General features: G+C 37.2%; 1 protein-coding gene across 1 annotated transcript; it reads left to right on the forward strand.

Annotated features, from left to right (window-relative positions):
* Positions 1–10,329: 10,329 nt before the first annotated feature.
* Positions 10,330–14,955, forward strand: prrt4a (proline rich transmembrane protein 4a). The gene is made up of 3 exons (XM_011476599.4): positions 10,330–10,464; positions 10,733–11,596; positions 12,740–14,955. Exons 2-3 carry the CDS (start codon positions 10,840–10,842, stop codon positions 14,809–14,811), a joined length of 2,829 nt encoding a protein of 942 aa, XP_011474901.1. The 5' UTR covers positions 10,330–10,464; positions 10,733–10,839; the 3' UTR covers positions 14,812–14,955.
* The last annotated feature ends 190 nt before the right edge of the window (positions 14,956–15,145 follow it).

Below are 15,145 nucleotides of genomic sequence, written 5' to 3' on the forward strand. Positions count from 1 at the left end.
GTCAGTCGGAGTAAGGGACTACTTTTTTTATTTTTTTCTTTATTTTCAATGAACTTTATTGCACATTTTTAAATTTACAGAAATTCACATTCACTTGCACAATAAAGAAACAATTGTTTCACATATAAGACCAAAAATCAATAATAGTAATAAGCCCTGTGTGTGCCTTTGTCTTTGTTTTTTTTTTATAAATGCTCATATACAGACCAAGTTAGGGTGAACTAACGTTATAAATAAAGAAAAAACAAAACAAAATTAACAAAAAAAAGGCAAAAGGCAAGGCAAAAAATAATTCAAAATAACAATAAAATAAAAATGATTTTCTTGTTTTTGTTTGGAATGCATTTAAGACACTTATAATAATAGAAAAATAATTTAAAAAACTACTAAACAAAGGGCATGTATTTTTCCATTTAAATAAATGAATGAAATGTTTGCATAAAACAATAACAACATTGATGACATCAGAAATTCCCAGGTCCAGATTTTCCATATAGAAAAAAACATCAGGTAAGTAAAAAAAAGGGAATATTTAAAACTTTGAGTGACGACCAATTGTGAATATCATTCCAAAATATTTTTATCTGGTTGCAACTGTCAAAGAGATGTTCTAACATTTCAGTTTCAGATTGAAATTTGTATATTTAATGTAAAAAAATCTCCAATGGGGTAAATTTTAGATATTATTTTAAAATGTGTTTCTTTCATTTTAGGTGGAAGTGGGTACTTTGTGTATAAAGAAAAAGATTTGTCCATTAGGGTGGTTTCTAGGTCGTGTCTATTGTTTGTACTAAAGTTGCAGAAAATTATTTGTTTAAAGGTTAGAGTTACTAATTTATTGTTGCATTTTTAATCTTTTAGGGGATATATCATCAATTTTCAGCTCTGGAAATTATGGTTTGATTACATTGTATTGTTGTATGTTATGAATAAGATTAAGTAAAGGTATGGGAATTGCTTTACAGACTTTGCTATAACAGTTACTAGAATCCTTAATTTTGTATTTAGTTACAAACTCATTGTATGATAACAGCATTCCATCAGTACGCATCAAGTCATAGACAAATCACACACCATTATCACACCATAAAGAAGATTTTTTTGTTTACAGTTATAAATATTTTGTTCCATAAAACTGTTGTGAGGGGAGAAGTAATGGGTGAAAAGCATCTTCCCAAATTCTATGGCTTGCTTGTAAAAGTTTGATAGATTCATTTGTGTTTTTGATGGATTATAATCAAATTTCAACAAAAACTCCAGTCCCCCGACCTTCTCAAAGAGTTTGTTAGGGATATGATACCACATAGAATGAGTCTGGGAAATACAGTCTTTTAACCACTTCATTCTAAACGCTACAATTTGTGATTCAACGTCTAAAGCTTTTAAGCTGCCATTTTTATAATCTCTGACCAATTGTGATTTTCGTATATAGTGGGTTTTATTTTTCCAAATTAATGTAAAGAGAATAGAATTAGACAACTTGATGTTTTTTAGGGATGTATATAATGAGTGGCAGGGATACACAAGTCTAGAAAAATCTTCCGCTTTGGATAATGGAATGCAGCCAAATATTGATAAGCCACGTCCCAACCATTGATTTAATGTTTTCTGTATTGTTTTTTAGTCTGGGAGTAATATTTACACTTTCTCTATCATTAGTGTTTTTCGTTGTTATTAGACCAAGATGTTTCACTTCACTTTTTACAGGTATGTTTTCAATATGACTTTGATTGCAAGAATGTATAGGTAAGATTTCACATTTTCTGAGATTTAGAGTAAGGCCAGATGCTCTTGAAAATGATAATAAAACGATGATAAGCGGTGTCATCGGCAAATTGACTAATTTCAAATTCCCTGTCTAGAATGTTAAAACCCTCAAAATCTGGAGAACATTTAAGAAAGATGGCTAGTAATTCCGCCGAAATTATGAACAACAGCGGGCTAATTGGACATCCTTGGCGAACACCTCTATTTACAGGAAAGCTGTTTGAGAAACCTCGGTTAAGTGCAATGTTGCTACTTCTGTCATTGTAGAACATCTTTATTATGTTACAAAATGTTGATTCAAAGTCAAAGGTTTCCAAGGCATTAAACAAAAAGGCCTGTCTAATGAGTCGAAGGCCTTAAAAAAATCCAAAAAGAGGATAAGACTTTCCTGGGGAATAATTAGGTTGTAATCTAATATATCTAAGATTAAGAGTGTGGTGATGAATGTGTCGCCCCTTAATAAAGGCTGGTTGTGATTCAGTTATGATCTGACCTATTCCTGATTTCAGTCTGTTAGCATAGACATGTGCTAATAATTTATTATCACAACAAAGAAGTGTGATTGGTCTCCAATTATCAATTAATAACACATCTTTGCCTGGTTTGGGTAAAAGGGAAGTGTGTGTGTTTTGAGTGTGTTTTGACTTGAATATTGAGTAGTGTAAAGGTTTTTATAGAAATCAGTGATATAATCCTTAATATTGTTTTGGTCTTCTACTAGAGAGTTTTCAATCTGTCACTTGTCTAGTTTTTTCCAAGTTAAAAAAGTAAGCTGAATTTTTTTCTCCATCTTCAATCCACTTTGCCTTCAAACAAATAATTGCTCCTTTGGCTTTTTCGGTATAGAGTTCATCTAATTTTGATTGCAATTTGTTAATTTTAATGACATTCTCCTCACTCAGTTGAGTTAAATTACACAATGTGTTTAATTTGGAAATGTTTTCAGTTTGTTCTTGTCTTTTTTTCCTAGCCAAAATCTTTCCTTCTACAATCGCAGTTTTTCTAATATTAAATTTTAACCACTCCCATCTGTTAATAGGAGACAGGTATTGTATTTCTTTTATTTCAGGAATAAGTGATTCGATTGTTTTTTTTACAAAAGTTTGTGTTATTTAAAAGGTTATTATTGAATTTCCAGTGGGATGCTCCAGTTTTTGGTTGATTTTTTTCAGGGGTAAGAGCCAAAGTGATAGTACAATGGTCAGTGAGAGGAGAGTGAGAGATATTACAGTTCAAGGTTGAAGATGTTAGATTACTTCTTACTAACCAGTAATCTATCCTTGATCCTTGAGAGTGTTGATAGTTATTCCAGGTGTATTTTGATTTTCTACGCCAAATATCGATAAGGTCTAGAGAGCTAGAAATTCAGAAATGATTTTATTGAAACGATGAGAGTTATGTTGAGTTGGATATCTTTCTTGGTTTTCATCTGGTACTACATTGAAATCACCTGCAACAATAACCTTGTCAGTTGCATACATCTGTTTCCAGTAGATTATCATATGATTTATGTTTGTAAATAATCTCTGTTGTTTTGTCCCATTATTAAAACCATAAATGTTAACAAGAATATATTTAGTGTCGTCCACCTCAATGTTAATCATTAGATAATGACCTTCTGTGTCACTTTTATGATCCACAATTTTACCATCAAAATTATGTAAGAAAATTGCCACTCCTGCTGAACGAGGACTTCCATGAGATAAATAAATGTTTCCACTGCCCCACTGAGATTTCCAAAATTAAAATCTTCTTCACTACTGTGTTTCTCTTGAAAGAAAAAACAGTTCACGTTAACTTGTGCCTTGCAGGAAAGAAAAATTGCCTTGTTACATTCTTAAAACCATGAGCATTTAAAGATAACAAAGAAAGAACCATAAAGAATAACTAGAAAGCAATTAACTCCATAAAGGGCTATAACACACTTTCACATTGTTTAATCTGTTTCCTCAAAGCTGTAAAAACATTCAACACAATAAATAACATACCAGCTTTGGATTTGTTTTCTCTCTTCTCCTTAAGGAAGATGTCTCTGCCCATTCAGTCTAGATGAAGAAGTGTTGGTTTCATGCTGTGACCTGATGACCGATGACCATCAATGACGGCGTAGCCGTCCTTTAAAAAAGTCTTGAGTCCTCTCTTCCTCGCCTCCTCCACTCTCGGCCAAAGACGCTGACGAGTCTCCCTGTCTTCTTTGCAAAAGTCTTCTTTGAAGCGAGTATTCAGATCTTTGCAGATTTGTGCATTTTTTGAAATTCTCCAGACTTGGTCTCGAACAATTCTCATTCCAAACTGGATGATAATTTGTCTTGGTTGGTTGTTTTTTTCCTTTCTGTCCCAGCCGATGCACTGTGTCCACAGTGTTTCGTAGTTCTTCTACGTTGACCGACATCACTTTGGAAAGGATCTTAAGAATTTCATCTCTTATGATTTCCACTTCTTTCTCAGGAAGGCCAATAAGTCGCAAAGACCATCTTTGTTCATATCTTGCATGTTCCAGACACATTTCACAGGGAGAAGCATTTTCTTTTTGCAGAGACACCATCTGCAGTTTGAGGCGGTTCACATCTTCCACAACACTTTTAACAGCAGCTGTATTTGCATCTTTAACTTGTTTAACAGCATCTGTGTTCTCTTGCAGTTGAAACTCATATCCTTTCAGAAATTCACTTTGAGTATCAAACTTGGTGGTTAGGGTTTGAATTGCGTTAAAGAGGACACTGTTGGATATTTATTCCTTGCGTTCTTGTGGAGCATTCTTTTTAATCTTTTTTGGGGTTTGGTCTTTTTACTGGTGTGTGGTGTCTGTTGACTCTCGTCTGATCTTGTGAGGTGTCTTCCTGTTCATCCATCCATTCAACCTCTCCCTCGCTGGATGTCTGTCCTGAAGCCACTAGATGGTACTCATGCTCTTTGCTAGTGTTGGGCTGTTAGGCATTCCTTCTATCATGTCGAAGTTCGAACAATACAACGGAAACAGTGGTAAACAAACCTCTTTCAAGCTGAATCGGTTTGAAGGTTCTTTGCTGGTATTTTCTTTAGCTTTGGTTGAACTTCTCACATGGAAAGAGTTGTTTGTTCAGGTAAAGCGTCTGACTCTGAGCCCCTGAAAAAAGTAACTGCTTGTTCCGTCATCTTGGTAACACCCCAAGTAGGGGACTACTTAACCAGTCAGAAACAAAAAGAACTATATTCACCTCAACAGTCCAGTTCTCTTCAAAACAAAAAACAACAACGTTGTTGAATTTCTGCTTCCCTCCCAAAAGCCTCCTCAAACTGAGCAGCTCTCCCTCTGGCAACCGTACTATTTGGTTGAATGCTTTATAGCATTCAACCAAATAGTACGGTTGAGTAAGCATTCAACCCTTTGTTTTCCTCTTCTATCTTCCGCCGTTTTTCGGCACTTAACTCCTTCTACAATTTTCAACCTATTTTAACCATTCAACTACTAAAATGTTCAGCTCTTTCAGCTTATTCCTGCTATGACTTTTGGTTTTTCAAATCATTCAACTTTTTAAGATATTCCAGGATTTTCCAGGAATTTTTGCTCCATTAAAATACATAGGGAATTTGTTGTGCAGAAGTTCACAGTTAAACTTCCTCTACAATTTTTCACTTATTTTAAAAATTCAACTATTAAAATGTTCAGCTCTTTCATCTTAATCCAGCTATGACTTTTGGTCCTTCAAATCCTTGAACTTTTCCAGATATTCCCGGATTTTCCAAGATTATTGCTCCATTGGCCACACCTTTGCTTCTTTAAACCATTGTAACTTTAACATTCTTTTAGCTAGAGACACTGTTCCAACATTAAAATGCTCACAAGGCTTTAAACTTCAACATAAGGTTCAACATTATTATGGGATGGCAACACCACCTACAGTTTGGCGGCAATTTTGTGCAAAAATATGAGGCGATTTCAAACTCCTTCAAATTTTCACCTAGAGACACCGTTCAAACATTAAAATGATCACAAGCCTTTGGACTACAAAATAAGTTGAGCCCAGAAGATCATCGGCTGCCCTCTCCCATCCCTGGAAGAACTGTACAGTTCCCGCTGCCTAAAAAAGGCTCAAAACATTCTGCTGGATCCATCACACCCCGGTCATTCCCAGTTTGAACTGCTGCCTTCAGGCAGGAGATACAGAACAATTAAAACAAGGACAAACAGATTAAAAAACAGCTTCTATCCGAGAGCCACCGTGGCCTTAAACGCTGCTAAGTAAAGTTTATTTATTAGGGAAGTGTGCAATAACCGGAGAAGGTGTAACCTCCTTTTATATTTTGTTGTATATTTTTTAACATATCTTTCTTATATTGTCTTATTTCGCAGTTTTTAGTTTTCTACTCTTACTTGACTTTTTATTCCACCGGAAAAAAATTGCACTGTAATTTCGTTGTACATGTACAATGACAAATAAAGATATTTCATTTCATTTCAAGTTTAGAAATCATTATGGGATGTCGACACAACCTACTGTTTGGTGGCCATTTTTTGACAAGTTCTGAGGTGACCCTTGCAATAAACTTCATCCATGGCTGGAACTGAACATATTGAAATTCACTGGATCTGGACATATAAGGAATGTGGGCGTGGTTAGCAAACAAACTTTGTTGCTAAGGACATCCAAAAGTTTACTTTTTCCGATTCGTCTGAAACTGACGTCGATTGGTTCGTCAACCCCAGGCAACCCAAACATAAAATGGTTGCTATGGAGATAAAATCAATAGAAAAGCCGCCATTTTGAAAAAAGTGGATTTTCTATCAACTTAGAACATGTAGCTTTTACCAATATGATACTCTCAAGCAATGTATTTTTTTTTGAGTCAGTTGATGATGCTGATTCCAAAACAATTACTTTTAGCCATTTTAGCAAAATATTCAAATTTTCAACAGTTCAGCCATTTTTTCAACAATTTCAGCTTTAATGCTTAACTCCTTCTACAAATTTTGACCTATTTTAGCCATTCTACTATTACAATGGTGAACAGCAAAGAACCTTCAAACCGATTCTACTTTTGATCCTTAACTTCAGCAAATTTAGCTTTCATTCAGCATTACAGCATTCAACCCTGCATTTTCTTCTGGAAATGCAGCTCCTTCTAGTTCCTCTTGCTGTCGTCTTTCTTCCCCATACAATCGTAGTGACACAAAACACAAAAATTCTTCCTCTTTCCCACAAACACTCTGACCAATTGGATGTTTCCCTATTAAATGCAATGTATTATTTGAAGCCGTGTTTTCCATCCTCAATCCTGAATATTGATTTGATCTCTGGTGTTTGATCTAATGCATACCTTTCCCTACCTTATTGTTGAATAGATGTCTCCCCTCTCCCTTTTCCAATTGCCTCTGCCATTCTTCCATAATACGCCTCCTAATAATTGTCCTAATTTCTGTTCTTCCTAATGGAATTTCCACCTCCACACCCCGTTTCAATGCCCACTTTGCAAGTAAGTCAGCCATTGCATTTCCCACCCCTCTGTGTGGTCGTACCCACATAAATCTAATACTAATCTTCAATTCTTCCAATCTGAATAAACTCATAAATTTCATACACTACACCTGACCTGATAATGAGTCCAAGCAAATTAAAGCATCACCAGTTCTATTCTGTTCTAACCAGTGTAAACTAAATGATGTTGCCAACATTTCAACTGCAAAAACTGAAAGATCCTTTGACGTCTTAATTCTGACATATTTTCCAAATTTAGGGATAACGAAAGAAAAAAAAACAGTCCTCTTTGTTTCTGGATCTTTAGATACATCCGAGTAAATGGGAATGAATGAAGCATGAACTGTATCTCACCTGTCTGCTATGATTTCATCCAAATTTACCTTCCCTTTGCTGACCTTAAAGCAGAACTAGCGACCTCTAGCGGTCATATTTGATTAGTGATTATTTTTTCTAAAAATAAAAAGCTTTATTAACAAATTTAACCTTCATAATCACACTGAACAGTACCGAATGAAGAAAGCAAACGAAAAATGATACATTCATTTAAAAAAATAACAGAGCATATTCCCATTGATAACAAACTTGAAAACAATGAGGAGGAAAAAAGGGCATCACCAATTATTCAGATAGTATCTTTTAATTATGTTCCAAGTTATTTTAGCGTTTAAATTCTCAGAGACACAGTTTTGTGAATTGCTGCGTTTCTTTCGTTTTCTGATTAAAAAAAAACAGCTTTAGGGCATGACATCAATGCAATGCTATTTTAGCTGGAGCAGGTGTTAATGCACTATAACTGCATGTTTTGTGATGCACATCTTTTTCCTTCAATGACAGCTATGTTTTGTTTGTTTTTTTGTCACAGTTTTGTGTGTGTGTTTTATTTAATTTTTTATAGACTAAGTAAGAACCACATTTATTCCAAAGCCTAAATTTGAATATGTAAACTTGCAAGGGGACCCAGGTCTGGTTCTCCCTGTGCTGGTCCCCAGCCCGAATGAAATACAGGGTTGTGTCAGGAAGGGAATACGGCGTAAACCTCATTGCTGAACCACCTATGCAAATCAGTGAAAGAAGGGAGATGAAGAAAGGTGAACACAAACAAAAAGGGGAATATGTGAACTAAACATGCATGAGACAAAAATATGATATATATTGTTTCATACGTGTTTATGAGTTTGTTTATTTACAGGATTAACAAAGAACAATTCAGTTACAACCATTTCGATTCCTGTTTTTTCTTCTTCTTTTGTCTGATTATGATTATGATTATTCAGAAACTGTTTGAGTTACCTTTACCATACGATCCTTTTAGACGCACAGATGATTTATCTTTGCCAGTGCTTTGCAGCTCTCTTTAAGTGTCTTGTCCTCATTCCGGGCTGCCAATCAATCCCCGTGTCAGAGAATGAGTTGAGCACAGACCAATTTTTCTTTGTTTTTTTAAAACAGCAAGTTAGAGGCATCGGTGGTTTGGTTGGATCCTTTCATGAGCTCATGTGTTTGTCCTGTCATTGTCGCTCTCCAGTCCCTTTAGTCACGGCTGGGTTGATGCTTTCCTGTGTCCTCGTCAGATACCGGGTTAATCACACCCCCGAGGTGGAAGTCTCTGTAACTACTGGCTGAATGGTCGAATGACCTGAAAAAGCAACACTGTCTCCCAGGCTTTATGCACATAAATATTAAGTTTTGTTGTTTGATTTTAATTCAAAATCACCTCCCCCTTACAACAAATATGATTAGTTTATGTGATAAAATGTGCTCAAAACAGGGATCTGTGTTCTGTTTTCTCAGATCAGGCAGGGCAGACCCAAAAAGCTAGCTGCCTCAACTTTAAAGTCTCTGTTACTAGATGCTTATGAAGGCACGTGGATTCGATTTTACTTCAGAAATATCCCAGAGTATGTCCTGAATGAGGTTTTTTCTCTACTGAAAACGTTTCCCCCTTCAATATTACCAGATCTAAGGTGATTTATCAATGTTTCTGTATATTACAAACTCATTCCACATTCTTTAATTGGAAATCTTTCTTTTTTTTAAAGCAATCCTGTGAAGACAGCTTTTCCAGACTTTTAATTAAATCCATGTTTTCCTCCACATTGTATAAGTTATCCAAAGTGAAAAGTTAATTTGTCTTCATACATTGAAAATATTCTAAGTTGTTGAAGTTGCTGTAGTTTCTCCATCTTCTTAACCCACTGCATCCCTGTCAGGGTCACGAGTTTGCAAAAGCCTGTCTTAGCTATATTTGGACGAAAGTGGTGTACACCCTAGAAAGGTTACCTATGAAGCCTGTTTTTGGACTCTGGGAAGAAGCCGGAATCCCCAGAGATAACAAATGCATGGGCTAGGAGAAGATGCAAACTCCTCACAGAAAGGTCCCAGGTGGAATTTGAACCAGAGCCTTCTAGCTGAGAGGTGAGAAGGCTGATCACTGTGCCCTGTGCAGCCCTCGCTGAAGTTTCTTGTTTTTGTTTAAAAATAATTAACTACTGTTTTTCCAATATTGTTGTATTTAAGGAAACAAATCACACTGAGCTTAGCATTGTTCATTTTTTTCAGGTATATATCGGAATGTTATATATAATAATTATATAATAATATATAATAAAAATAGATGCAAAGAGTTATTGAAATGAAGTTAACTTTTAAGTAGTACTTCATTGGACTTAAAATATATATTAAACTCCTCAAAGTATGTCACAATAGACAGAACATTAAAATCAACTGTACTTTCCTCTTTTATGGATGTTATTGTGTGTGAAAGAGGAAATAATATTGGAATGAGGAACTTTTTTTTTGGAAGAATGCAATGATTCTATGACTTATGCAAAAATATTATACAATCATTTTTTGACAATGAATTGAAAAAATAGAGATGTGAGTTGGAATAAAAACTGCTTGTCAAGTGCACCAAAATTTTATTGGATCAGGTTGATTTTCCTGAAGATGTGTGCCGCTCCGTTTAGTTTCTTTTCTTTTCCCTGCAAAGAGGTGGTGCTGATGATGCTGCCTCTAACTGTGCCACTTTCAGGATAGCATAGAAACAGTGTGTCGGATGGTGGAGGCTGTCCGGAGGAGGTGGGGCCATTCCCCTGTGTTTACTGCCTGATGGAAAGAAAGAGGGGCAGAGCATGTTGAAAATGAAAAGACACAGTCATGTAAAGGCTGCAGGAATGCAGTAACAGAGTCTAGAGCCTTTTTTATATATATAAAACAGGCTTTCGGATGGATTTAGAAGGTAAGAAAGCCAGAATCTTAATCAAATACAGCAGTTCTTGTGGATTTTTCTAGTCAAATATGCTTTATATCAAATACAAAAAAATGATTTTAAAACTAGGTGCTTCATTTATCACTGGAATTATTTTACTTTTATTAAGGTTCTTGATGTACTTGTAACAGTACTGCTTTTTCGGAGGTTTTAATCCCCTCCTTGTGCATACCCACCTGAAACTGGAGAACGCTGGCTTTATTGGGCTCTTCAACATTTTTAACCTGTTTTTCTCCAGGTGTGTCCCATTTGAGGTCCCAGGAGAGCAGATGTTTGTGACCACTATCAAACATGCGACTGGACAGCCTTTACAGCGCGTGACTTTGCTTTTTGAAAATCTTCATCATGGGTGCGATGTGGAATATAGATTTTTTCCTCGTCTTTTTTTTGACACCAACACTTCATACATTAGCCTTAAATGGAAACAATGCCAGAAACTCATCCCAGAGAGGCACCGCAGAGTTATTTCTAAATCCAACCTCACACAGACCTTATAGATCGAATTTAACACCAGATGATCCCAACTATGGACCCGTGGGTGTTCCAAGCCAATCTCTGAGTTGGCCCTCATCACCTGAGGATATAGACAGACAGGGTGTTATTGGTGAATACACAGAATCAGAGGAGATCACTGAGACATCTTTTGAAAATCATTATGAGAGGAGACTCACATGGAGGCCAACTGAAAGTCCAACTTATAATATTACCCCCAGAGAGAATATAGAAACAGTAGTGTTTTCCCCAGAAAAAGCTACACAAAAACCTACGCCAGAACAAAAACTGAATTTTTGGTCAAGAAAGAAAATGACTGGATCCATTTTATATCCAACACAAGCCAGTCAGAATGAAATAGCTGTGACAACTCAACAAAATGGCAGGACATTTAGCCATTTGCCTTTTTTTCCGTCTACTCCATGGCAAAGAAAGGCACTTGAGATAAACCCAAAATCAATGGTCGGTTCTACGACAAACGCAGGGTCCCCGAGTCCCCCAGCATGGATCACAGAGGTTTCTGTTTCTAGACTAGGAGGACACAATGGACTGGACGATGGCACAGAACAAACTTTACACAACGTGACTGTCAGCACAAAGTCAACAAGAGGTAAGATGCATCTTCATTTGTTGTATGAGATTAGAATGTTATTTAGATACTTGACATTTATTTCAAACTTTTGTCTTTTCAGTTATCACAGGAAAGGCTTATGACTCTGTTTCCAAGTCCGTAGCACTGCTTTGTTTTATCTGTTCCATTGAAAAACCTTTGTTTTTTTTTCTCAAAAGCTGCATCCCGACTCTACTTATAGGCTTTTAACCCCTCCTTTGAAGTCCTGTCTGTCTCTGTTTAATGTGTTCTACTCATTTCAAGCAAATTATCATTTATTTTTAATAGTCTTAAAACATTTACTTAGCAGATATACATATCTCACCTCCAAATGTGGGATGTTTTGGGGCATTCAGGGACAAATAGTGCAGGTAGTGACATTCACTTGCTGAAGTCAGTGTGTTTCAGAACCTAAAGCGTAAAGGAAGGAGAGATTTTGCTTAATCTTATCTAAAATTCCAAGATTGTGAGTAAATCATCTGAGCAACTACATCAAAATAGGAAAAACTGCCCTTAATTGGTTTATATGAAACATTAAAATCACTTCTTTTGCAGAATGTTTGTTTGCTGAGTCCATATTGACTTTAGTAGCTTCACTGCTAATGGAAGTCCAAAAGTAGGACGCATTCCATTTATAGCCAGCAGGTTACCTGATTCCTACAGCTTCACATGATTCAGTATAGAGGTCATTTCATCTCAAAATCTAAATGTCAGGTGATCAGGACACAATGAATCTAGACCATGCTTCGGAGTTGTTTTAAACATAAAAACCACAATGAGGTCAGTATTGGTTAATCAAAACACCTCTCTCACACACATGTTCACACCCCCGCACTGTGTGACCCAGTTAGAGCCTCACCATTTAGAGCCAGCTCTCATTTACAGTACTGTGGACTAAATTTGCACACAACTTATTCCAGCATGCTTTTCTTTAAGAAATTAGGCCTGTCTGTTTGATTTATCTTGACCTAAATTTATTGCTAGATAAAATGTTTAAACACAAAATTTCCAATAGCCGATAAGTACAACAATTATTTAGTTATTTTTATAAAAATGTATATTTTCATGTGTCTACTCATTGTGACCTTAATATATGCAATAGATCAAGATCAAACATTTCTTTTCAAATGTGTTTACTTTCAGATGACTCCTGGAATAATAATCTGCATGCTTCAGAAGCCACACCCACAGTTTTCTTGGATAGTAACAACAGCACATCGGTCACTCCCTGCAAAACAACAAATCAGTCTTGGACTCCTCTCGACCTAGAAGATTCAACCCAATCTTTGCACCCCTTTCTGGCTCTCGGCCCTCCCTTAGTCCCTCTGTACTCAGACTGGAACTCCGCCCTTGCTACATGGGGATTTGCATGGGAAGCACATATCTATGGTCTGGGATCGATCTTCATTCTGTTTTGTCTAATCTCTGTGATCTCCCTGTTAGGCTTGCCCTTCCGATGCCCCCCAGGAAGCCTGTACATAACTATGCTGCACTTCTTCATTATGGCATTTGCAGGGATTCAAGCTTTCTCCTTGCTCTATGATGCTTACAGTTCTCAGGACCGTCTTCCCCCTGCGGTTGCTCTGCTGGTCTCAGAGCTACCATTGCCCTGCTTGATATCAGCCTTCTCGTTTGCGTTCCTCATTCTTTCATCACACTTTCGTAAACGTCTTTCACTGCCACTTGCTCTTTCTTGCCCATTCTCGATCTTGCCTAAACCTTGTATCCTTCTATGTGCATCATTTTTTAACTTCATAGTCTCTCTGGGGTGTGTTGGTCTCCTTCAGCTCTTCCATTCTCTGCCACCTGTTCTCCTGTTGATCCCTCATGTTGTGTTTGTTTGCCTTTGCATCATTCTCTCATTCTCTTACCTTTTCCACTGCTGCCTTACAAAAATAAATACCAAGCATATTTACAGGCTGAATGACAATGCAGAAGAGGGAAGATCTCCTGAATTGATTCGTTCTGTAAAAGTTACTTTTTCCAGATTGGAGGACTGGAAAAGAGCAACTGGAGCTGGAATAGGAACCTCAGTGTGCTTATTAGGATGTGGAGGCCTTCAGCTTTATGGGATATTGCATGCTTTTGGTGTTGGTGGGGTTAAAGGCTATGGCTTCCAACCCTGGCCCTGGTGGGGCTACCATTTAGGATGTAGACTATGTGAGTCTGGGGTGTGTCTTGGTTTGTCTATAATTGGCACACACTTTCTTTTCTGCCACAACTCCTCAACCAAGACTTTAACCAGTTCTCGACAGGGGTCTTGGTCTCGCCTGTCCTGCAACTCGCCTTTACGAGGGCAGACACTGTCCACCCAGGATGAAGTAAATTCTCTTGTCCTCCCCTCCCAGGGTAAGCAGGACAAACTTGTGATCTGTGATCTCACAAATAAGCAGACAGAGGTTCTTCCACTTTGTTCAGAGGTTCTTGCTCCTGCAAATGGAGTTAATGGTTTACACCAAGCCCAAAGAACGCTACCTCTACCTACACCTCCAAGTCCACCACTGAAAGCCAAAAGCCCCATTGAGCCTCAACTGCTGTCCCTGGATAGCTTATGTGTGGAGACCGATTCTACCAAGGACTTTCGTCCCCCATCTCCCATAAATCTTTCCCGCAGTATTGACCAAGCTCTTTTCAGTGAGTCTTTATTTTCTCACAGTATTTTTGGTCAACAAAGGCTATTCCATTCCTCTTCAAGTGCTTCTTTGAGCGCTCCTGGACAAGGTACAATAAATCTTGGGCTTAGCTCTGTGGGACATGCGTTTTACAGAACGTCATCCTGTGGAGATGTTGAGCAAGAGAACAATGTGTCTAACTTTCAAAATTCCCTCCCACAAGGACATTTGACATCTCACAGCCATCTCACAGTTTCTCCAGAGAAAAATAACTGGAAGGGAAGTGACACAGGTTCAACCCAAGGGTTGTGCAGCTATCCCAAGGACAGTGGAAAGTCACATACTCATTCCTGGGGTAACAGGGGGCAAAACTTTGCACAAAGCAGTCTCCAAAGAGGAATCCCTCACTTATCTTACCGCAGGCATTACAGAACCCTGAGTCTGGCCTCCCAAGATGGTCAAGGTGGCGGGAAGTTAGCAGGCACCAAACACCTCAGTGAAAGTCGACAGCTGGAATGGGATCTGGCTGTACAAGCAGAGTTTGTCAATGTGTGCAAACAAATTGATACACTTAGTGTTTGCAGTGATACTATTGAATTGTAGATTTATTAAAAAAAAAAAAAAAGTCTAGTACTGGGCTATAGCTAACATGCTCCTGACTCATTCAAAGAAAAAGAGAATAACTCTTATCTATTAGCTAATGTCTTGATGTACGCCACATATTTTTTGTATATACTACGTATACTTTTAAATATTGATGTGTATTATGTTCATAGTTGTTTTTTTTTTTTCATTCTTACACATGTTTATGTAATGCCTGACTCTGACCTGTGCATCAAATTTACTGAGCAGAGTATGGGTTTGCTATCCTTTTCAACATGCAGGGGAGTGCCAGTACACTCAAGATTTATATTAACTTTTAAAACTGACTTAAAAC

This window comes from Oryzias latipes, chromosome 6, assembly GCF_053564925.1.
Source record: "Oryzias latipes strain Hd-rR chromosome 6, Olatipes_Hd-rR_3.1".
NCBI classification, from domain to species: Eukaryota; Metazoa; Chordata; class Actinopteri; order Beloniformes; family Adrianichthyidae; genus Oryzias; species Oryzias latipes.

Bases quoted from the DNA above. Each gene is read 5' to 3' on its own strand.
- prrt4a (XM_011476599.4), top strand. From the start codon at position 10,840: ATGGGTGCGATGTGGAATATAGATTTTTTCCTCGTCTTTTTTTTGACA. The intron at 11,597-12,739 runs GTAAGATGCATC...GTTTACTTTCAG, and splicing joins CAGCACAAAGTCAACAAGAG to ATGACTCCTGGAATAATAAT.